This window comes from Camelina sativa, chromosome 5, assembly GCF_030686135.1.
Source record: "Camelina sativa cultivar CO46 ecotype springtype chromosome 5, ASM3068613v1".
Classification (NCBI taxonomy): domain Eukaryota; kingdom Viridiplantae; phylum Streptophyta; class Magnoliopsida; order Brassicales; family Brassicaceae; genus Camelina; species Camelina sativa.
In genome coordinates, this window is record NC_141884.1 from 26,820,468 (window position 1) to 26,845,119 (window position 24,652).

General features: G+C 32.1%; 3 protein-coding genes across 52 annotated transcripts; 2 read left to right on the plus strand and 1 right to left on the minus strand.

The window, feature by feature from the left end:
• Positions 1-4,529: 4,529 nt before the first annotated feature.
• Positions 4,530-5,288, plus strand: LOC147944428 (uncharacterized). Its single transcript, XM_087512582.1, has 2 exons — positions 4,530-4,717; positions 4,826-5,288. Exons 1-2 carry the CDS (start codon positions 4,530-4,532, stop codon positions 5,286-5,288), a joined length of 651 nt encoding a protein of 216 aa, XP_087368708.1.
• A 1,771-nt stretch (positions 5,289-7,059) lies between these two features.
• Positions 7,060-7,585, plus strand: LOC109132884 (defensin-like protein 90). Its single transcript, XM_019245345.1, has 2 exons — positions 7,060-7,138; positions 7,407-7,585. Exons 1-2 carry the CDS (start codon positions 7,060-7,062, stop codon positions 7,583-7,585), a joined length of 258 nt encoding a protein of 85 aa, XP_019100890.1.
• A 7,543-nt stretch (positions 7,586-15,128) lies between these two features.
• LOC104787315 (hexokinase-3) lies at positions 15,129-20,145 on the minus strand. 50 transcript variants are annotated; one of them, XM_087450850.1, is made up of 15 exons: positions 20,000-20,141; positions 19,031-19,729; positions 18,174-18,324; positions 17,891-18,070; positions 17,513-17,587; positions 17,206-17,361; positions 17,033-17,105; positions 16,856-16,948; positions 16,691-16,749; positions 16,411-16,490; positions 16,241-16,291; positions 16,070-16,142; positions 15,695-15,778; positions 15,482-15,617; positions 15,129-15,380 (listed from the first exon to the last, which is right to left on the minus strand). In XM_087450850.1, exons 2-9 carry the CDS (start codon positions 19,300-19,302, stop codon positions 16,727-16,729), a joined length of 1,023 nt encoding a protein of 340 aa, XP_087306976.1. In that variant the 5' UTR covers positions 19,303-19,729; positions 20,000-20,141; the 3' UTR covers positions 15,129-15,380; positions 15,482-15,617; positions 15,695-15,778; positions 16,070-16,142; positions 16,241-16,291; positions 16,411-16,490; positions 16,691-16,726. The 50 variants fall into 50 exon arrangements, with proteins under 50 accessions (XP_087306976.1, XP_087306975.1, XP_087306971.1 ...); XM_087450849.1 differs by having other exon boundaries at positions 16,070-16,171; XM_087450845.1 differs by having other exon boundaries at positions 16,411-16,556.
• Positions 20,146-24,652: the final 4,507 nt, after the last annotated feature.

Genomic DNA, 24,652 nt, shown 5'->3' on the forward strand with positions numbered 1-24,652 from the left:
AAGAGTCAAAGGCATAGCTTTGTCCCATGATACTTTCCAATTCATTTTCCAGTTGGAAAGTGATTTAGAGAGAGTCCTGAAGACGGGTTTTTGGACCTTTGATGAATGGGGCATGATACTGGAGAGATGAATGGAATCGCCACCGGTGAACTTCCTCCGCACTTTCCCACTTTGGATCAGACTTAGTAACATCCCGGTTAATTTTCTCACCATCAAGACAATTGAAGCTATTGCGGGTAGGATTGGTTATGTGAAGGAGGTTGCTTTTGATCAGGAAAGGTCACAGTACAACGCCTTTGTTCAGGTAAAGATTATCTTTGATGTAGCCAACCCGTTGGTTAAGACTAAGTCGGCACAACTTCCCAAGGGTGAACTTGCGATGGTAAACGTTGAGTATGAGAGAGTACGCAAATCTTGCTTCCACTGTTTGAGGCTGACTCATGAGAAACAAAGATGCCCCTTTTTGCAAAAGGATACGAGAGGTATGCTTGGTGGAATTGAGGAGCGTCGGAAGGGCTCGACTAGAGATAACCGCATTCCCAAGGACTTGCCTAACGCAATTCTACCATTGTTGACACAACAGACCCCACCTGTTTGTCAACCAGAATCCAACATCGTGGTCCCTGAAGTCTTAGCGGAGATGCAGAAGTACTTATTATCAGGTGACCCAGCTCTGGCAGGTCAAAGGGAACAGATTCTACGTTCCACTTTGAACTCTATTGCTTCGGACTCCCGTGCACAGAATGCAATGTTACGACTGGAAGCTCCACCATCCTTAACTCAAGATCTCAATAAAGGGAAGGGACCGATGTTTGCATATCCTCAAAACATCCTTGCTGACTCGCATCAGGCACAAGAAAATACTAAGGAGATGGAGGATGATAGTGGTGGCTTATCCCATATGAGAACTGTACCAGCTAACCTTGGTCTTAACAAAGATAATCCTGCACTGCAAATGCAGGATGGATTGGAAATGGTTCCAACTGGAGTCGCAGGCTTCTGTGTTGGCATTTCTACTACAGAGAATGGTATCCCTGGTAGTAAGAGGGGTCAGAGTCAGAAGAAGATGTCATCCTGGAAACGAAGAGCCAAGGAGGCGTCTGTCATTTCCCCCTCAGCTGCTGTCGGTCTCCTAGGAGAAGCTCCAGAAGGAATGCAGAGTGGAAATTTGGCTAAGAGGAAAGCATTAGAGGAGGGCGATATGTCTTCTAAATTGTTAAAGCGGGATTCAGAGGTGGATACTTTAGAGACACAGGGTCGCAGTAGTGATGCAGGGGTAGGTGAGGCAGATTGTGACCAAGGTCTGAAGGGTGAGGCTGACAAAACGGGTTTGGTGGTTTTCTAGAAACCACCCAGTACTCAATGAGTGTACTCAGTTGGAACTGCCAAGGAATGGGGAGCACCTCGGCAGTTCGACGTCTGAAGGAGATGCGTCGTGAGCATTATCCGGACTTTTTGTTCCTCCTGGAGACTAAAAACTCCAGTGATCATGTTATGGGAGTGAAGGAGTTGATGGGGTATGATCAAGTGCACAATGTGGATCCGATTGGGTTAAGTGGTGGCTTGGCTTTGTTCTGGAAAGATTTGTACCATGTAGAGATTCTGCAATCTGATACACGAGTGATTGATACCAAAGTTAGTCAAGGCTCCATGGTTTTCTATATCACTTTTGTTTATGGGGATCCAGTGCACAACTTGAGAGAGGAGGTGTGGGAACGTATTACCCGAATTGGTGTACGGAGGAATGAACCTTGGTTTCTTACAGGTGATTTTAATGAGATAATGGATAACTCAGAAAAATTGGGTGGACCGAGGAGACCTGAAAGTTCCTTCTATCCGTTGAGAACTATGGCGAGGAGCAGTAGGATTAAAGAAATCCCTAGTTCTGGAAACAAACTATCCTGGGGTGGTAGAAGAGAGAATGTATGGGTGCAGTGTCGGTTGGATCGAAGCTTTGGGAATAGTGAGTGGTTTAGATTGTTTCCGTGAAGCCACACAGAGTATTTAGATTTTCTGGGATCTGATCATCGACCAATAATTACAAGATTAGTTGGTGAGAACACAAGGTTTAAGGGTAGGTTTATCTTTGATAAGCGGTGGATTAACAAGCCTGAAACATTAGAGATCATCAAAGAGCAGTGGGCTTTGGAGAATGGAAGTCAGTGTAAATCAGTTCAGGGTGGTCTAACGAGATGCAGGAAGGCTTTAGCTAGATGGAAAAGAGAACATCCTTCAAATTCTTTGACACAAATTCAGCATTTGCGCAAGGATCTTGAAGAGGAGTCTACAAAGCAGTTCCCCAACTTCCACAAACTACGCCAGATCAAATGGGAGCTTACATCAGCGTTTAGGGAGGAAGAGAATTATTGGCGATCTAAGAGTCGTGAGACATGGCTGCAGGCAGGTGATAAGAACACGACATTCTTCCATAGTGCGGTTACATACAGAAGGCTCAAGAACCGACTCAACTCACTAATTGACAAGAATGGGTTTGAATGCTTTGAGGAGGGTTCGAAAGGGAATATTGCTACAGAGTATTTCACAGAGTTGTTCAAATCCTTGCAGCCTGATAGTTTTGCAGAGTTGTTGGAGGGTATGGAGCCACGAGTTATGGAGGAGATGAATCAATATCTGATGGCCCCAGTTACAGCTCAAGAAATCAAACAGGCTGCCTATAACATCAAGGGTGACAGCGCCCCAGGAGCAGATGGGTGGACAGGGGCTTTCTTTCGAAGGTACTGGACAGTAGTGGGGCCTGACATTGTCAAAGAGGTTCAGGAGATTTTTGTAACTGGTAACTTATATCAGGAATGGAACCATACTCAAATCTGTCTCATCCCAAAGAAGGACAATACGAATAACATGGTGGATATGCGACCAATCAGCTTATGCTTGGTCTTGTATAAGATTGTCTCCAAGGTTTTATGTACGAGATTGAAAAAGTGTCTACCGTCATTGGTCTCAGAGACTCAGGGGGCATTTGTCTCGGGGCGTCTCATCTCAGATAATATACTCATTGCACATGAGATTGTACATGCGCTTCGCACACATGCTAAATTCAACTCAGAGTATATTGCCATCAAGACAGATATGTCCAAAGCCTACAACCGAGTTGAGTGGGAGTTTCTCAAGCAATTGTTGGCCAAGATGGGGTTTAACGATCAGTGGGTCAAATGGATTATGATGTGTGTTACATCTGTGACGTATTCGGTTTTAATAAATGGTAGTGCTTTTGGTTTTGTTAAACAAGAGAGGGGGATCAGACAAGGGGATCCTCTATCCCCTTTTCTTTTCATCCTATGTGCAGAGGCTCTCATACATGACATGGAGAAACGGAGGGTACAAGGAAAGCTCACTGGGTTCAGCTTTAATGAGTCATGCCCCGTCGTTCAGCACTTACTTTTCGCGGATGATAGTTTGCTCATCTGTCGCGCAAAAAAGAGGAATGTCAAGAGCTATTGAGCTGTTTACATCTGTATGGGAAGGCCTTCGGACAACAGATCAACTTTGCTAAGTCGGCCATCACTTTTGGAAGTAAGACGCCTGCAACAGTGAAAACAGAGGTCAAACAAATTTTGGGGATTATGGCTGAAGGTGGAGCAGGCTCCTACTTAGGATTACCAGAATGTTTTTCCGGATCTAAACAAGCTCTTTTGGCCTTTATTGGAGATAAGCTCAAGAAACGGCTGCATGGTTGGTATGCTAAATCTCTATCACTGGGAGGCAAGGAGATATTGTTAAAGTCAGTGGCTATGGCCTTACCAGTGTATGCCATGTCTTGTTTCAGACTGAGCAAGAACCTGTGTCGGAAAATCACAAGTGCTATGTGTGAGTTTTGGTGGAGTAGCTGTCAGGGAAAACGGAAGATAGCATGGGTTGCATGGTCCAAAATGTGCAAGTCCAAGTCATAGGGTGGTATGGGGTTTAAGGACCTGGGAGATTTCAACCAAGCTTTACTTGCCAAACAGGCTTGGCGAATCTTAAATAATCCGGACTCACTGATAGCTCGTTTCTACAGAAGTCGATATTTTCGTAAAACATCAATTTTGACTTGTGGTTCGGGTTCGAGACCATCCTATGCGTGGAGAAGCATCCTCCATGGTTGGAACTTGTTAAAACAGGGATTGATGAAGATGATTGGGGACGGAGTGGATACCTTTGTCTGGCGAGAGAAATGGCTTTTTGAGAAACATCCAAGAGATCCTCACCGGTTACAGTCCTTTTTCAACATGAACTTGAGGGTGTCGGAGCTGAGGACTCCAAACAATAGGCAGTGGGATAGAGACAAGATCAATGAGCAGTTTCCACCTGCGGATGCTCAACAAATCCTGGCTATGGTTATTGGGAAAACAAAAAAGATCGGTTTATCTGGCCTTATACGCCGTCTGGAGCCTACACGGTCAAGAGTGGGTATTGGCTAGCTCGCACATTACCGACACTATACGTCCCTCGTCCAGAAAGTGTGATGAAGGTGGAGGGACTTCAAGCTAAGGTTTGGAGTCTTAAGACGGTGCCAAAAATCATGGCATATGTTGTCTGGGGCTTTAGCTGTCTCTGAGAGATTAGCTTCAAGAGGGTTAAGTGTGGACCCAGGATGCGCGGTGTGTGGCTATCAGGCTGAGACAATTTGTCATATGTTATTTGCCTGCCCTGTAGCGAGACAGCCATATGCTTTAGCGAATGTGCCTTTGCCACAAACTGGGTTCTCTGATCATGAGTTAGTGAAGAATTGGGAGCATCTATTGGCCTGGATACAAGAAGAGAGAATTCCTTAGGAGATTAGTAGATCAATCCCATGGCTTCTGTGGGGTATATGGAAATGGAGGAATAACTTTTTATTCCAAGGCCAACAAGGTGATATAAGAGAACTGGTGGTGAAGGCTTTTCAGGACTCTTCTCAGTGGGTGGCAGCTCAGTCAGACTTTCGTAATCTAGGTCTACAATGGGAGGGGAGAACATCAACCATGGAGGTGAAATGGAAAAATCCGATGGTAGGTGTTGTTAAGTGTAACATTGCTGCGTCTTGGCACAATAGCTCCTCATTGGTTGGTGGCGCATGGATTGCGAGAGATCATCGAGGTGAAGTTCTATATCATGCGAGACAGGCTCTACAACCCACAGAATCACATGTACTAGCTTTTCTGCGATGTTCCTTGTGGGCATTAGAGGCTTTGCAAATTTTACAGGTGGCTCGGATTGAGGTGGTGTTGGATAATACCTCGGCTGTTGAGGCAATAAACAATGCACATGAGTGGCCACGATATGGCTTCATACTTCGGGATATCTAGAATCTACTGTCTAGCTTTGCTTTCTGGGAATGTCACCAAATTGTGGTTTCAGCAAATAAGGTGGCAAAGGCCATTGCGAACAGCGTCACACGTGATGGACGCCTGCAGTCTTACTTATCACTGGGAGGCCCTTCTTGGTTACTCGACCAGGTGAGACATGAGGCGGATGGTTAAGTATTTCGAAGCAATCAATTAACGGAGGATATGCTCAGGATTCTGATCATAAGAAGTGTTGATCCTCTGGTTTCAACTAGTTCACTTGGAGGATCTTTTTGATCTCAGTAGCAAGTGCAGGCTGGTGTCTCAATTTTTTCGAACTTCAGTTTTTTCTCTTTTCCCAGTTGTACTCGTTATAAAATTTTGTTCTATCAGATGACAAAAAAAAAATTAGAACAAACATTAGAAAATTCATTAATTAACATGACAAAATAAACCAAACTAAAACGAAAACTATAGTGTCATATTACAGAATACCCAATTTATTTTTTACTACATATTTCCTATACATGAACTTCTTTATATTATGAACCTTATTTTATATAGGTTCTATTTGCTTTGCAGGATATATATATGTAGAGAATCAATCATAATGGTGACTAAATCAATCACAATAGTGATGATCGGATATCAATCACCAACTTATGTAAAGTAGTATATTTTGTACTTACTCCTATACAAATAAACTAGGAGATATCCCGTGCTTTAAGCACGGATCAACATTTTTAAAAATTATAATATAATAAGAAAATTATTGTTATATTATTTTAAAAATTATTTCGTTTGAGATAATATTTCTTTTTAATTGTTCTATAAGTCTATATATGTCTTTTTAATACTAATTATTTTAGAATATTATAATATTTTATTTTTTATGTATATTACAATATTATATTGTTTATTTATTGTATTTGCATCAATATTTTGTGAAATATGAAGTAGCAATTTTAATATTATAATTATGAGCAGATAAAATTTATTAACTTATCAACTATATAAATTTAGTTTTACCAACCCGCCAATGTGAAAATTTAAACAAACAATTTTTTTTCCATAGATTGAGTAATATATCTTTTACACTAAAAAAAAGAGTAATATATCTTCTTAGTAAAATCACAACATATGCAAAAAAATATCTTCATATTTATTATATAAAAATTCCAAACAATTTTTAAATAAAATAAAATATATATGATAGGAGAGTCATAATTTGAAATCTTAATAAAATCTTTCAAATCTAGTTATTAAAAATAATTTTATTGTCTATATGAATATAAAATCTTAGTTTTTGAAATTCTAATTGGTTTATATTTTATAATAAATACTTAATAATTTTCGTCCATAATTGTATTAGGGAGAGAAAATAATTTTTTAACTAATAACTATCTGTATTTTTTAAAAATCTTAGCTGTTAAACTTTTTTTTGTTTATCAAGTACAAATTAGTTTTGATTTGAATAGATTTTTTCATTTTATCTGTCAGCATTTTTTTAATCAATTATATTTATTTAATTAATTAATTAATCTTCATTAAAATTTTGTAATGGCAATTGAATATAATTTTTTACACAATCTAAGGTTAGTTTCATATTTGTACTTCTCAATTAATATAGTAGGATATCCTAGCTTAGACTCTCTGTGGTACTCATGTTCGTAGTTTAATAAGAATCATCCTTCTCATTATTCTTATAGTATATACAATTGTTTCATCCTCGAGAAAAATAACTAATTAATGGCAACAAATAAGTTTCATCCTCGAGAAAAATAACTAATTAATGGCAACAAATAAGTTTACATCTGTTTTATTACTGTCTTTGGTAATGTTTGCTCTCATCCTTTTGCCTATGATTTCAGGTAACACATTTATTTGTCAAAGGATATTATTATTTTTTAATTACCTGAAATTTTATGAAATATGATTTGATTTTCTCATTTGAAAACGATGGTTTGAATCATAGTCACTAAACAAACATAAAAAAAAAAAAAAAAAAAAAAAAAAAAAAAAAAAAAAAACTCATTTGTAGACGTGTTAAAATATTAAATTGATTATTTATAATCAAACTATTATTTATTAATGTGTTTAAGATGAACCACATATATTTTTTTTTTGTTAGACACATAGGACAATATTACAAATGCAAGTTTGACGGATGTAAAATCACACCGGTATGCGATAGAAAATGCATGTCTATGGGATACCCAAGACGAGGGGTGTGTCGAATATACAGTTTTGGCGGTGTTTGTTGTTGTGAACTCAGTGTTAAACCTCCTTACTATTTCATTCTATATATGTACTTATAGTCTCAATTAAATATGAATAAAAATATTTTTTTAAGTATGGTTCTTGGTATGCAATCTACATTGAATCATAAAATTAAAAAAAAAAAAATTCTTCTTTTCCTATACATGATATAACTAGATTAAGACATGTGCTAGAGCACGGATTGAAATTTATTTTATTTATATTGTAATTTTTATATAAAATATAATTTATGTGATTGTTTTTAAAAAAAAATTTGGATAAAAAATTATGTAATAAAATCATATGTCAAATATGGTGACTTGAAAAAGACACTTATTTTGAAAGTTTTATATTGTTAATGATTCTAGATAATTACCCGTGTTATAACACTGGTTAAATTTTATTTTATACAAAATTTTGTATATTTTCTATTTTAAAATAAAATTTTAATATCTTGTATTAGTTTATGTACGTGAAGTTATTTCAACAATGTATATTCTACATAATGACTTGAATGTCATTATAAGACATCATTTGTAAATTTGGTTTTTAAAAAGCGAGTTATTTTATTATGAGTAATTTAATATATTGTTATACTTTTTGTTTTAGTATACTTGATTTTTTAAAATTCTTTCATATTATAGTGACATATTATTGGTTATGCTATAACAAATAAATTTAGAGTGTTTATAGTTTCTAACTTTTATATCAAGTTTCAATATTTTAAAAATATTTCAAAATAAATTATTTCAAGTTTATTATATTATATAAAATTATAAAATTCAAAAGAAAAGTATGAAATTGAATTTCAATATTCAAATTTTGACCCATTACTCAGTAATTTTTTAAATTAAATAGATCTTATTTTTAAAGAATAATATTACTAAAACTTGAATATTTTATAGATTGAATCATTCATATTTGTTTTTTAAAATTCAACTTATGGTATATCCGGAAATAAAACTATTTTTCATTATAATAAATAATATGATAATTTATTTGTTTCACAAAATATACTCATATATAAAAATTAGAGGTGAAATATAATGATAATTAACAAATTAATCTGTTAAGTTAGATATCAAAATATTTTATTTGATAAATAATCTAATAAAGGAAATTAATATGGTAAGTTAGATGATATCAAATGATATTTAGAATATTCTCTTTAAGATTTTTGGAAACAATAAATCCAGACTATACAAATAATATTTAACTTAATGTATAATCTATTTGTAACCAACTTATTAAAATTATATAGCCTACAAAACAATGTTGTTTACTTCAATTTTATTATATAGGAGATTCCTTTAGTTATTTAAGGTTATATTTTCTCAAAAGAGTATGAATTTTCTCGAAATTCTCATTCAACAAAAAAGCAACTAGCTGAGTTGTACACATTATAAACATAATAAATTTGTGTTTGTTTCAGTAATTTTATGTTAAAACATTAATTTGGTTATTTTTTACTTAAACTAAGACTCAGACCCCCCGCGATGTCGCGGGGGAAGTACTTTAGAAAAAAGTAAATAAATTTAAAATTTGAAATTATACATTATGAAAATTTGTATGTAATAGAATAGTTTGAACACATAAAGATTAAGCATAAACTGTTACTAAAAACACAACCAGCAAAATAAAAGCTTATAAAACAAAAAATACTATATAGAAAAGACGCAACTTTGCAAAAAACATTGTTGAAAGTATTATAAATATAAAAGATATCTTATAAAGAATTATGGGAAAGAGGTACAATTAAAAAAATAATTAAGACAAAGTGATCCTAACTGAGAATATTGAACTAATGGTTGTAATAAGTAATGTAATTTTCTATTAAATAATTATAATTAAAAATTTATTTAATAATGAGTGAAACTGTATCAAAGAAAAATTAAAATTAAAATACACAACTTTTAAAAACAAAATAAAATAAATTTTTAAATATTAAAATAGTTTTTAACAAAAAGTTACGATAAATTGACCAAATGTAAATTCCATAGTAAGTTTTATTAATCTATATTGCTATAATCATTTCTAAAATTTTAGTTAGATTATAGAATAACGTTGAATATTAGATATTAATATTGAGAATTTGTTAGAAATACTCTTTTTGATATACGCTTTTCAAAAATATCCCTTTTTTGGTCATTTTCATTTTTGCTCTCTTTTAATTTTTAATGAACATTTTACCCTTAGATGAAAATTAATTTAATCAATAAAATGAAAAACAAATTTTTCCGCCAAAAATATTCTCGCCAAAAATTTTCAAAAAAAATTGACCAAAATATCGACCCAAACAATTTCCTGCAAAAAAAAATTTACAAGGATTTTATAAGGTTTTTTAAAAGGTTTCCAACCTTGTAAAAGCATTTATAAGGTTTTTAAATCGTTGACAAGGTTTTTAAAATATTTTTAAAAACTTTTTAAAAGCCTTTTAAAAACCTTGTAAACGTTTTTAAAAACCTTGTAAAAACGCTTTTAAAAACCTCTTAAACGCTTTTAAAAGGTTTTTACAAGGCTTCTAAAAGGTTTTTAAAAGGCTTTTTATAAGATATAAAATTTAAAATTTTGGAGGGAAAATCCAATTTCGCAATTTTGGCGGGAATTTATTTCATTTTTTAGGTGGAAATGTTTTTCAATTTTTGGCGGAAAAGATAATTTTTGGCGGAAAATTTTTCATTTTTTTCGATTTTGATGACTGTACATTTTTGCTGTCACTCAAATAATGGGTAATTTGATCATTTTGTACATAAATAGTGGTATTTTTAAAAATAATCAATATAGAGGGGTACTTTTATAAAAGGGCATGGGAAAAAGAGTATTTTTGAGAATACCCCATTAATATTCAAATTATTTAGATTTAACAGGAAACAAAAAATTTGTTTCAACGAACAATGATTTGTTAGTTATTGATGAAAGAGGCAAATATATCGAAAGTTTGAAAGACATGACTATTTAAATAGACACAGTTATTAGAACGAAAACTTGTGATGAAAAAATATGAATAAAATATAGTGAAAAGACACAACTCTACAATGAACAAATACAACTGTTTGAGTTAAAAAAAACAATTTTTCACAAAAAAATATTATTAAAAACCACAACTATTGTTCGCATTTATTCAGATTGTTATTATTATTTTTAAATATTAAACTATTTTTTTAACAAAAAGTTACGATAAATAGACGCAACTGTAAATTCTATATTAAGTTGTGTTAAATTTCTCTATTGCTATAATCATTTCTAAGTTTTAGTTAGATTATAGAATAATGTTGAATATTAGATATTAATATTCAATTATTTAGATTCAACATAAAATGAAAATTTTGTTTTAATGAACTTGTTAGTTAATGATGAAGAGACAAATATAAAGAGAGTTCAAAAGACATGACTATTTAAATAGACACATCAGTGACGTCACACACCTATTAGAACAAAAATTGTGATGAAAAATATAAATAAAATATATTGAAAAGACACAACTCTACAATGAACAGATACAACCGTTTGAATTTTAAAAAAACAAATAAAAACAAAAATTTTATGAAAATGTACTACAAAAAAATCGCAATTGTCTGCACTTGATTATACCTAATAACCCATATAAACTGCTTTTAAATAGAAGACATCTTTATTAACATATTAAAAATCAAATTCAAAAACTCACAATATAATCCATCTAACTGTTGGAAAAAAAAACTCTAGGTATTTTCATTAAATCTTTATATTTAAAATTGACTAAAAGTTGTAAATTAGATTCATCATTCCAAAAATCTTTTGTTAAATCAAGAATTGGAGCAATTTCTTTACTTCTAAAAGAATGAATGTTAGAGAATAATTTAGAAAGTTGTAAAAATCGTTGACATTGAAAAATTATATTATTTTGTGTCATGACAAAAAAATGAAAACAGGTCAAACTGACAAGTATATATAGACTAGGTATAAGACCCGTGCGTTGCACGGCAGTATAACTAATTAAAATGTATTTTCATATAATTTGATGTTAAATTTTATCTTATTTAACGTACACTTTTTTATTCTTATTTTTTTAGTATGTCAGTATTATCTTCTATATTTGTAGTGTTGTTTTCATTTATTATCTTCTACATTTGTAGTGTTGTTTTCATTTATAAGGAGATGGATTCGGTTTCATAATGTAACATTAGAATTCTATAATAAAATATTTTAGTGTGTATCTATACTAGTATTTTTGCAGCAGTTTTTTGCTCAAAAATATGTTTTTGGAAACATTTACCATTAAATGCTATTAAATGTTTATATTCATATCCAAACAAATTTAGTTAATTTTCTCTACTATTCTTATAACCAAACACAATTAACACATTTTAAATATCTATAGATATAAGGGTGAGTTACTAGAATATTGCATAAAAGCTTCCTTATTACAAAAGTAACATACAATTGTTTGTAATTACTAGACTAACACATTGTACCTATACTACCCCTGAAACTAGTGTTGGGAAAAAACGTAATTACGGCTAATGCCATTAGAAAAAAAAAAACATTGGAAGTTGGGACTAAGTCTACCGATCCTTTGATGGTAGATTTATACACGTGGACTGATTAAAGGTGTACGTCAGATATTTTTGGTACACTTAGTTGTAGTGCTGGTACACTTTGCCGTCGACGTAGATGGTACACTTAGTTGTAGTGTTGGTACACTTATCGGTGGACGTATATGTGTATAAAAAACTAAGTGTACCAAAAATATCTGACGTACACCTTCAACAGTCAATATGACCCAAAAGATATTTATGGTAGACTAATGGTCTGTTGCGACAGATTTATGCGACAGCCTTCTCTCGTTACAGATATTTTTGGTATACTTTGTTTTTTTTTTGAAATAGTTTTCGTTGTATTGTGGTAGGCTTCTTGTCCGTGGTAGATTTAGTAAGCAAGATTGACAGCTGTAAAGTCTTACCAGAATAACACGAATTTGTTTGAGCTGGCAAAGACAGTCTAGCGTTGCGATAGACTTATTGGAGGAAGATCTAAACATGTTTGCTGTTCTTCCGAATAATGGTGTTCATGTAATAAAGTTTGTAGCAGATTCATCAATCATGTTCTGTTTGTCGGCCGGAGCAAACGTCTTTTTCTTACTCAGTTTCGGAAATCTTTCCTCTGGGTTCATCCATGGAAGAGCAAGATATCGTTTCAGAAATCTATATAACTCACTTTTTATAGGTTTTTAATTTAGAAATCAGATGTTGAGATGAAAATCTATAATAGTTGAGTAAAAAACCCACAAGTGAAACCAAAAAAATAGACATAAGTCGTGAAAAAATAAAGTGAGGCAGGGAAAATTAGGGTTTTCAGTCGTATGTTAGAGGTAGAGGACGAGGATATTCTGGTAATTTCCGGTTCATTAAACCTAAAATCGAACGTGTACGTACATATAAACGTGTACGTACATATGAACGCATACGCACATAACGTTCTTGAGATTAGTGTACGTACATAACGTTCTTTTGCTTAGTGTACGTCCATAAATCCGTTTTAATGAACGATATTATTGTAATTTTGTAGTCATCTTCAACATATCTTCTTCTGCAACCCTAGCTAATTGTTCACCGGAAATGGAACAAGTAAGAGATGTTACTAGAAAAAGTAAGAGATGTTACTAGAACAACCTATGCAATTCGTAATTGTTTATTTATTTATTATATTTCTGAGAGATAATGAATAATAACCACAGAAAATTACATTTTAACTATAGAGGGTAATATTTAGATAACATAAAAATATAATACTCAGTTCAACTAGGTACAACTAAATATATATTTAGATTTGCATTTATATTTAAAATATGAAAATGATAATTAAGGTTTATACGAATTTCATTACATATTAAACTATTAAAGAACCATGTTTAATGAACAATACAAGAATTAATCACTTTCTAATACATACTATCGTTTTCACATAAAACACTCTTTATAGTATAAGGAAGACTTAGTAAGTGATCACCTCAAATGAAGCAAAAGAGGTGAAACCCAAGTTTTTATGAACATTGTGTTATGGAAACCTTGTACTAATAAATCTTGTGGCCAACTGCTAATTAATAATTTATATTATAGGCTAACCGGAAATACGAGTTTTAGCATTTGTTGCTTCAGTCTGATATTAGACAGTAATGCTCAGAGATCATACACAACAGTAATGAAAAGTACTGCAATAAGGTTTTCTTGGGAGGCTTAAAAAAGCTAGAAACTTCCTCATGAGTAAATACCTTTGGTTTGGCATGTAAGTGTATCCTCTCTACAGATCTTGAGTTAAACCTGGAAGGCTGAATTTGAAAAAGAAATATTAGCTGTCAAGGAATTGTTAAACCGTCGCGTTATTATATAAGAGGAAAAAGGTGGAGACAGTTTGGTATGGTCATGGTCATCAACATGTTACCTCCTTCTGTTTCTCTGTTGTCCCGTTGCTTTTTGATACAAAAGATGAAGAACAGTGAGAGTTGGAATCTTTTCTCTCCATGCGATCTGATTTTGCAAGTCTGTTTCAGGACAAGAACACAAATTTAGGACTCAAAACAAGACATAGAAAAGTTCTAGAATGGTGATGCATGAGTAAAGTGAGTTTCAATACCTGCTATTTTTCTGACTAGTAGTATCTATCCTTGAAACTGCAGTTTCCTTTGCAGGAACCTGGTTTAAACGTATGTTGGTAGCGTTGATCAACGTTTAGTTACTAACTAACAGAATCTTTATCACTTGATGAAACACTATTAGACTATACCTGATTTTAATTGAATATCCCGCCGCCAAAAATCTATCTTTTTTTTCGTTTTCACATGATCCATATTTAAATTTATTTTAAGAGCTCTAGTACAGTTGCACCAAGTAGTTCAATTTATACTGAAATTTTGTCAATTGTTCCTAAGTGATCTAGTTGCACATAAAACCTTACATTCACCCTAAAATTCTATTAATTACAACCAAACAAATCTCAGTCCCTCCTTCTCTGTTGCAAATCAAACAAAATTCTATATCTGCTATGATCTATTGTTTTTTCCGATGCTATAATATTCAATGTTATGACTCTTATGTTATGCAATTGTATGAGGCTATTTACATTTGGTGGAACCAGCTTAATTTGTAAAACATTGATTCAATTTATAGATAATAAACATTCTTAAAGATATACATCATTTCATAAACCAACTAGCAGTTCATACATAACACAAGTCGTTCGACGCCGTTCTCGCTTCTTCAACGGTGGCGAATCCATGACCACGTTTTGGTTTTTGTGGGTTTGGTTGGTTTCATTAGGAGACTGAGCCAAGGATCGTTTCTGAAAACCTGGCCCCTCTCTTTTTTCATTGGTTTGGCAAATGACAGCGATACAAGATCAACCCCAAGTAACTTTTTTTCTTTGTTATGATTATGTCATGTCTATATAACTAATACATGGTGATTAAATGGTCCAAAATTAATAATGTGTGTTGAGAGATTTCTCATTCTAATTGTCATTTTAATAATGGTTGACTCAGAAGTCAGAACTGGTCCAATTAGAGTCATAGCCCCCACACCTCTATGTGTGCATGATTTCATGTAATAGCTAATGTAAAAAAAAGGCTTTTATGTTAACCTTCATATAAAAGTTATAATAATTTGAGGGAAGAACAAAGAGGTTTTTTTAACTAAGCATAAGATCAAAAAGCCCATAGAGAACAAGTGCAGAAACCAAACAAGTTGAAAGAGCTAAATATGTGTAAATAAATTGGCTGACTAAACAAAAAGCTCCACGATGCTCTTGTTTCTTGATGTAGCCTAACCCAAAATGGCCAGACCCGTTTCTTACCATAGTGTAGCTTGTTAGTTTCCCGACCTGAAAATAACGTTTATACACTAGTTAAAGAATAGCAACACAAAATTTGGCTTTTCTTGTTATTTTTTTATCTACTAAGGTATGCACACAAACGCTCAAACCCTTTTTCCCATTGACTGTGATGGTGCTGCCGGGTTCTGCTGGTGCAGAGAGATTAAGTCCACATAACCTTAAACCTTTGCTTGATTCCATCATATGTTATGAGTCTCGCTATAGTCTCCTGTCCCTTATAACATCCTGAGATGTTTGAAGATTATTTAGTCAAGGCGTTTCTTGTATCGTTTTAGTTCACTGAACAAAAGCTTCTCAAATACCTTTGTTCAGAGATATCGAATTCCATAGACCCGCCTCCAAAACATTAAATTCCTTGCTAAGTTCTCTCTCAGGTGCTGATCTTCCTGCAAAACATCAATGCTATTGGCCTGAGAAACATATTAATTTCTCCGCTTATTCACTAAGCCAATATCTAACAATTCTGATTTCGCTAATGCCAAGGCAAAGATCCGAGAGCATACTTATGAGCTTCTTGCCTATATAAGATAAATATCGAACAATCATGGCTTTAGTAGGATTAGAGGCCACAAACTCATGACATTAGATTTGTAGGTTATCGGGTGATAGGTGATCATCGGCGCAAAACCATCGAGAAACACTAATGGCGCCTGCATTTGGACAATATTTTTACTAACCTTGAGTGATTCTAATGGCGCCTGCATGTTGGCGACGAGAGAGAGAGAGTCAAATAAATCAATCAAAGCCCACCTGTTCCATAGAATCAAAAAGAAACAAACCTATATGTCCTAACTTAGTCAAAACCATATAGATTTATTAGAAGAACACACACAAAAAAAGATATATACTTCTCTCTGACTTGTTTGCTCTCTCGTCGCCATTATAATGCTTCAACGATTCTAAGAATCAAAAGACAAGAAAATTCAAATCACACACCACATCTCAGTAACAAAAAAAAAAAAAGAATCATGGAGATTTAGAAGAAGAAGGAATAAGTCCTGACTCCTCTAATCAATACCAAAGATCAGTCCTGACTCCTCTGTTCCGTTTTGATTTCAGACAAAGGGGAAGGAAGGAGAAGAATACGTGGGCTGCCAACTAACACCAAAAGCACAATTCATAGAATTTTCAAAACACTGTCGGTCAAGCCACAATGATCATATTCTTCATCATTCACGAGTCATGAACGACCAAAGGTAACAACCGAGCAGAGGTTAGAGTTAGCGATGATGAAAGTGAAGAGTTCTCTAAGTAAAGTAAAATTAAACAAAGAAGGACAAGAGAAGAAACAAACCAACCTTGGATCGTGGCAGAAATCTCCTTCAAGATAGGGGTCATTGCTTGGTTGGCTCGGAACCTATGAGAGAGATATCAAACAAAATCATCAGGTGATAGATAGTCAATGGAGAAGAGAAGAGGATTTGCCAATAATATAATAGAGAGGTCTGAGAACAAACCCTGACCGACTAATATTGGACCCATAGATAGATACTCTATCTGGAATAAGGAACCCATGGCATTGAGGTTCGAAGCTCCAGGAAACCTAATTCTCCATACTACAGAAACATATAAACCCAAAATCTGAGGCTCGATCAAAAATAAAGAAACAAGAACAAATTTAGAAAGCAAATTCGGCTCACAATTCATGGATCGGTTGAGTACTAAATTCGAGCACATAGAGTACCAAAAATTACCCCACTCCATATTGACTACCTGAAAATTAAGAAAGAACGAATCTTTTACATTTATTTCTCTGGGATCTAAAGCATGATAGCTGGTTTCTTGAAATAGACGATGAAATAGTTTTCAGTACCATGCTTCCAGAAGTTGTAAGCAGACCCTGACACTTGATTATGGCATCAGTTCGTTCCAAGTAACATGCATTACTACCTGTCCCAAATACAACTGCTACAACCGTGTCTGGATCATGATAATATCCAAGTGACATGGCTCCAACAGTATCATTCACCTGCTCAAACGAGGACACAGAAATCAGAACCAAGCATCATTTCATAAGAATTTCTCGCAGCAGCTACATAGACATTTTGTTTGGAGTTCTGCTAAGGCGTATTGTAAAAGAGGTAAGAAAAAGAAATATGTTGCAGTGACAAAGCACTTACAAGAGCCGCAACATGCATATTTAGGCCTCTTCGGTCCAGCGCATCTTGTAGACATTCAGCTATGTCCTTCCCGACCTAAAACAGTAGGGCATATACGATCATATTACTGTTTAGCTTATGCTGTACTCACACCAAATTCCAAGAGGTGGACTACATTGCCACAAAATTATAACACAGCCAATAGTTAAGCTAAAGGTCATCCACTCTTGTTAACCCAAGATAACTCTCAGGACATCAGATAGAATTTTGATATTAGAGAGAGTAATTCTATCAAGTTGGTACGAGTTGAAATTATTCTTAAAATTAACAAAAAATATCTTAAATACAACCACAGGTTGCAAAGAATATAAGAAGTAATGTAAGTATCATAAGACTAACCATTTCACTAATCTCAAAACCTTTGGTCCATTTAATTAGAACTCCTGAAGAAATAGAAGTATGCTTGAGAGGGAATGAAAACGTAAATGCAAGTTCCCTTTTAACACCTTGTGAATCGGACCCGCTTTCTTCCTTTTCGATAAACCTTTCCAAGGAGAAGGCGAGAAAGTTGAAAAGAACCTGCAATCATGTGAACAAAAAAATCAACAGAGACTAAATAATGTAGCTTACATTATTATATAACAAGCAAGGACTGGTAAGAAATAATAAGCAAAATAGTCACCTCGCTAGTGCTGTTCATCAGATGTGAAGGTATCAGATGTCGTTCAACATCTTGAACATCTAGATACGACCTTTGAGCACCGAGATGAACTCTTAAAATTCTAAAATAAGTGCCACCAAGGTGAAGTGCATAATAAGTTCCTTTCTCCCTCCTGAAACAAAAGCAGTCAGTCAGTGCAATCCAACACACAACAGCAATGATTGGATGTAAACTATTTGAACAAACAGACTAGTTGTGACAATGATGAGTCTAGAAACAAAAAAAAAAGAATTGAAATACGTTTCCTCAAAGAAAAAAGAGAGAATCCAATGGCTACAAATATGAAGAAACTAGTTCATTTTCCTATGAGCAGTAGCAATCTAGTAGATAGGAACAAGATACCAAAGTAAAGGTAAGAGATAAGAGAGAAGGAAAAGAGAAAGGAGAAGTCCTTAAAAGCTTTCCCCGGATAATTAAAATTCACATAAACGAAAAGAAGAGAACAAAATCAAAGGATCTGTTTTTTTTTTTGCACAAAATGGTACCCACTGACACTTATTAAATTCCCTGGCTCCCTCCAACTAAAGCTCAAACACGAGAGACCCTTAAAGAGCCACCACGACCAGGAACGAGCTCGTTGAGCAAGTGATTGTCATATATATAAGAATCAAGCAACAAAACATTCTATTTTACTACATTTAACAAACAGTAAAATTAAGGACTTTGGTGAGATCATGCAATGTAGAGTAAACAGAAAGAACCTGAGATCACTAAATCTTGATAAATCAAGGACCAAATAGAAGAGAAGAGAAGAAAGGATTCATCTTTCACACATTACTCAAATCAAAGTTAAGCATGAAATCCCTAATCAGGCTTACCCAGTGGGCAAAACATGGACGAAAGTGAGGAGCATTTTAAGCTTAGAGCCACCTTCAGAAGCCAAACCTGCGTGCATCTCGACAGCCATAGCATCAACAACTTGTCTCAACCTAGCAACGGGAGTATCACAATCATCCTCCAACTCTTTCAAAATCTCAACCACAGTCCTCCATTTCCTCCTACTCTTCATTCTCCTCCCAACCATCATCGCCGCAACTGAACAAGCCGCCACAACCGCAACAGCCGCAAACGCAACCGCCACTTTCCCCATCACAACCCAAAAAAAAAACAGAACCAAAAAAAAAAAACAATCTCTCTCTCTCTCTCTCTCTCTCAACTCTGTGGCGCTTTTTTACTTACTCCAATAATAAACAAGAGTTCAGAACCAGCGAACAACAACGCCTATTAGAAAACCCTATACGAGTCTCTTCCACCAACATCTTCATCATCATCATCATCATCATCAACTACTACTTTTTTTATTTTAACTTTTTTTTTCTCTCTTAGACTTTTTTTTTCCGCCGCCTTTCTAAATGAGTGAGGTTGATCTAAGACCGATGAAACTAGGGATTGAGTTAAAGTTCACAGCTTGTGCCCTAGACTGTCGTGTAAATGAGCTGGCTTTAGACGAGTAAGAAGATCCAATTGAAAACAAAGAAGCTGATGTTGCTGCTGCCATTGTTTTTATTCTGTTTTCTCTGTTTTTACAAAAGAGATAAATAAAAAAAAAACTTGTTCATACCTAATTAACATTTGACAGGGGAGACAGATCTATAAGCAAGCAAATAAATTGAAACCTTAATCGAAGAAAGACGTGAACCAGATCAAAAAAATATCTAAAGGAGAACTCAGCTACTAACAAAAAATTCAGAGGAATAAATCGTAAGAATCAAAGAATGGATTAACCCGGTTTCTAAAAACCAAATTTTTTTTATTAAAAACGAAAACGAATTGAGAAAGAAACTAACATTGGAAAAAGCTTTTTGATCTGAAAAACCAAAAAGCGAGGGAGAGAGAGAGAAGGATTAAAGAATTTGCTTTGTTCGCTGTAGAGAGCTCAGTGAAGAAGAAGAAGAGAGAAATGAGATTAGGTGAAACGATAAAGGAAACAATCTTTTATTTAGAAGAGAAATTTAATTATAAATGGCATTATCGTAAAAAAACACACAACTCTGGTTTAGAAGTAATAATCAACCTTTTATGTGTTATTCTAGTAAGTCGAAAATCTCAACGTGTTAGTATAGTAATAAACCTACTTTTATATAATATTCTAGGTAATTTCCCTAGATATAATGTTCTACAATTAATATAGATATTCAGAACATTTATTCCAAATTACAAAATTTATTCACCTATCATCTCTTTTTATTTTAAATTTTAAATTTAGATCATCATATAATATATAAAGTTAATAAAAAGTATTTTTCTGCATATATTGTAAATTGAATTTTTTAAACAAACATATATTACTCTATTAATATAAAAAGTGTGTGTTTAATATATATATATAGTAAATTTACCGTAAATAGTATATTATAAAATTTTAAGAAGTTTAAAATTTCTAACTAATATATCTAAAGTTAATAAAAGTTTAAATTATGAATAATTAAACATATTAAAATTTCAAAATAACACAAACAAATTATATAACATGACGGGGTATATGACATGACATGATTGAAATGATAATACTAAAAATAAAATATAAATAGTATGTATTTCAACACGGGTTAAATCTTTATTTTACTATTTTAACAATACTAGTATAAAGTATCTCGAATCAAACTTATTAAATTAAGGGGGGTGTATTCAACTTGACATTTTAGGTGATTTGTGTAAAAGTTAAAAATTCTATGTTATTCAATCATGAATTTTAAAAAGTCTATTGAAATCCACTGTTATTGAAATGATGATTTAAAAATCTACTTTAAAATCCACTGTTATTCAAAACAGTTTGTGGATTTAGATTTTAATAAGTTGTAGGAATTCTGGAAGATTTGAGAGGATTTCTTTAGTTAAAAATATACAAATCAAAATCTCATGATTTTAGATGGGATTTTAAATAATTTTACTATAAATCATATCAACTTTCCTAAAATCTATCAAAATTTCAAATTTCCTAAATCCCATCAAATCCTCCAAAATCATTATTTCAATACACCCCCCTAAGATTGCATTAAACAAAAATTGTTGTGGAATATACTGCAGATTATATATTAAATCACTAAAATTAACAAAAGAGCATATTAGCAAAAATATTATTAAAATAATTCATTAACAAAAAAAAACTTGCCCCGCAGTATACCACGGGTCATAATCTAGTTATAATGCTATAAATTTACTTGTAGTGAGGCTGTTAACACTTAATTCCCTTTTTAATGGAAAAATCAAGGATTAAGTTTGGTATATTTGATTTAATTATGTCCTGATTATTTGGGAAGACGAATGATTTCAATTAGAGTAATCACATTTTTTTGGAGAATATTACAATATCAAATCATACGTCATTTACATCTATAATCTAGGAAAATATGTTATTATCATCTTAATTGAAAATGATAAATTGATAGACATGTTAATGTTAGATATTTTTTTTGGGAATTTAGCAATTACTTAGGAATCGAATATTCGTTTTCTGTTTGATTGATAATTTTATATATCATAGGAGAAATACCTTATTATCATCTTAACTGAAAAAGGTAAATTGATAGACCTGCTAGATATTATTTCTTTTTCATTCGAGGGAATTTAGCAGTTACTTTGGAATCAAATATTTGTTTTATGCTTGATTGATAAGTTTCTATATCTTAGGGGAAATTATCCTTAAATATCGAACAGATTTGGAATAAATAAGATAACATATATCGTCTTTGTTTTATAATATATATTAATTAAAGAATTATTTAAAATCAACAGAAAAGTATGAAATGCATTTGTATATTAAATCAACAATCATAAATGCATTTGCTTGCTCTGCTGAGTGTTGAGAAGAATACATTTATCGGTGAGCGGATAGATTCTGCCTCTTCATAGGCGTGTGTAGGGTTTTCTTTTTTAACTTTTTTTAAAAATAAATACAATGGCACAAACCTGTAAATAATTAGATATTTTGAGGGTTAAATGATTAAAGGTGTATTGAGCACTGTAATGCTGACTCATCAGCTTTTTAGTGAGAATGCTTCTCTTAGAATATATAGGGGATTTCAAAAGATATGAATTAATATTTAAATAAACACAACTCTACAATGAACGGTTGCAACTTTACAAAAAAACCGTTACAATAAACAATCGCAACTTTTTGTAAAACATACAATTTAAAATTTCTGCATATTTTTTGGAAAATTATCCAAAAAGTACGATTGAAAAACACAACTTTTAGTGGCATTTATTCGAATTTTTGCTGATATTTTTATTTATCACCAAAATATGAACAAGTACAAACCGGTTTATAACGTAAAGATGTGAACACATGTTGTGATTAATTATAATTTGGCAAGAAATAGAATGGTGTTAGCTTAATTGGAAATTGGAGAACGAAGAGATGTTTAATTGAGATTTTGAGGAATAATATTCCCAGGCTAGGTATTATCATAATATTGTATTGTAGTGATTTGACCAAAAGTATCTTTAGTTTTGAAGGATGAAAAAATCCGATTAACATCATATATATAAAAGTAGAGTTTCAGTCTCTCCTTATTGGTCCACTTGGCAATGCAATTTTAACAAAAAAATATATATATTAAAACACAAATTTAAAACAATTAATTTTCACATTTAACTCATATAATATAAAACTGAAATTTTTATAGCTTCTCCCTATAAATTATGCATTAACTTTATTTCTCCACTAAGTTGTATTAATCAATTGTATTAAAACAAAACAATAAATTAGAATTGTAACTCTCATTTTTCTAAATGTAATTTTTCATCATTTCTCTTCCTATAAATACTCATTATCTTATTCTCTTAGTCTATCATTCTTTCATTCTCTCATCTTCTTCCACTACTCTCAAATCTCTTTTTTGTTTTGTTTTGTTTAGTTTTGTATTTTTTTTTGTTATTGTTGTTGTATGGATTATAAAAAATCAAATCAAATATCATTGTAAAAGCTTAGTTTTAGAGTTTGTATGATATGTATATCTTATATATTTATTTTAATCTTTTAAAATATTTATCTCCATTTTCTATTTTATATTAACATCTTATAAGTCATTATTTTCATACTTCCTTACAATATTCACCACACAATAAGATCAGAAAGTTGAAATGATCCATATGTAATTATCTATTATGTCTCTGGTTATCTCACATATTCATGTATCATTTTAAATAATTTATAAAGATCAATATAATATTTAAAGATCAATATAATTATCCATTTATCCATTTATAAAGACTATTTTGTTTTGTGATCCAATTGTTAAATCTGCAGAGATCAATATAATATATATATATATATATTTTTTTTTATGATTTGAGGTTTTTGAAAATAAAAAGAACATAATTAAACAATTGGTTTTTTGTGTCTTTAATCAAAATAAAAAATGATCCAAAAAACAAAACATATTCAACTGGAACTTAAATATAAAAATAAAACATAATTTTAAAAATATCATTTTACTAAATTTTCTAAAGATGAAACCATTAGTATGAAATCTAGCACTATAAATTAAATTGATGAGTGAAAACCAAAAAAAAATATAAGTTATCCTTGGGATTTTAAAAATTATTGAGATTGAAGAATTCATATAATTTTATAAGAAAACTAATTTAGTTTGTCACTTAAAAAGTAATATTTTTTATTTTGAAATATTATGTGTAAGTGTTGAATTTATATCAACAAACAACCAAATCATGTGAATTTTGATTCAGCCACTTGGTATTCCTTTTATTTTAGGTTATAAAAAATTAAAATATTTATTTATAATTAAAGACATGTAACTCCATTTAACTCAAATGTAACTCCTATCCAATAATTGTACATTAATTCATTCTTCCTACTAACTTATTATCTTTCAAGAGAAATTATTTTTGGTTAAATTTTAATATTTTTTATTTATTTTGGTTGGCTAAACTTATATTCATATTTTGGTTGGCTAAATTAATATATTTCTCATGTAAAATTATTGTTTATAATATATTTCTCATTTCAAAGTTTAAAGCAATATATCATATATATAAAAGTAAGGTTTTGGTCTCTCCTTATTGGTTTATTTTCATTTAATGTTTTCTAATTTTTTTAATTTTTTTATTTGCTTTCTAATTGCTTTAAACAATATTTAAGATCCAATAAACACAATACATTTAACTCACACATTAAAATAAAATTATAACTGAAAATAAAATAAATTATGCATTAATCATATTCTACCACTCAATTCTATTCAAACACAATAAATTACTATTGTAACTCCATAGTTCTAAATGTAACTTCCATCATTTCTTATCATATAAATAAGCATTCTCTCAATCTATCATTCTCTCATATTGACATTCTTTTACTATCTCATTTTCACATTCTCTCATTCTCTTCTACAATACCTCAAATCATTTTTCGTTTTTTATTTGTTATTTTTGATTTCTTATTTTTGTTGTATGGGTTGTAAAAAAAAAAAAGAAAT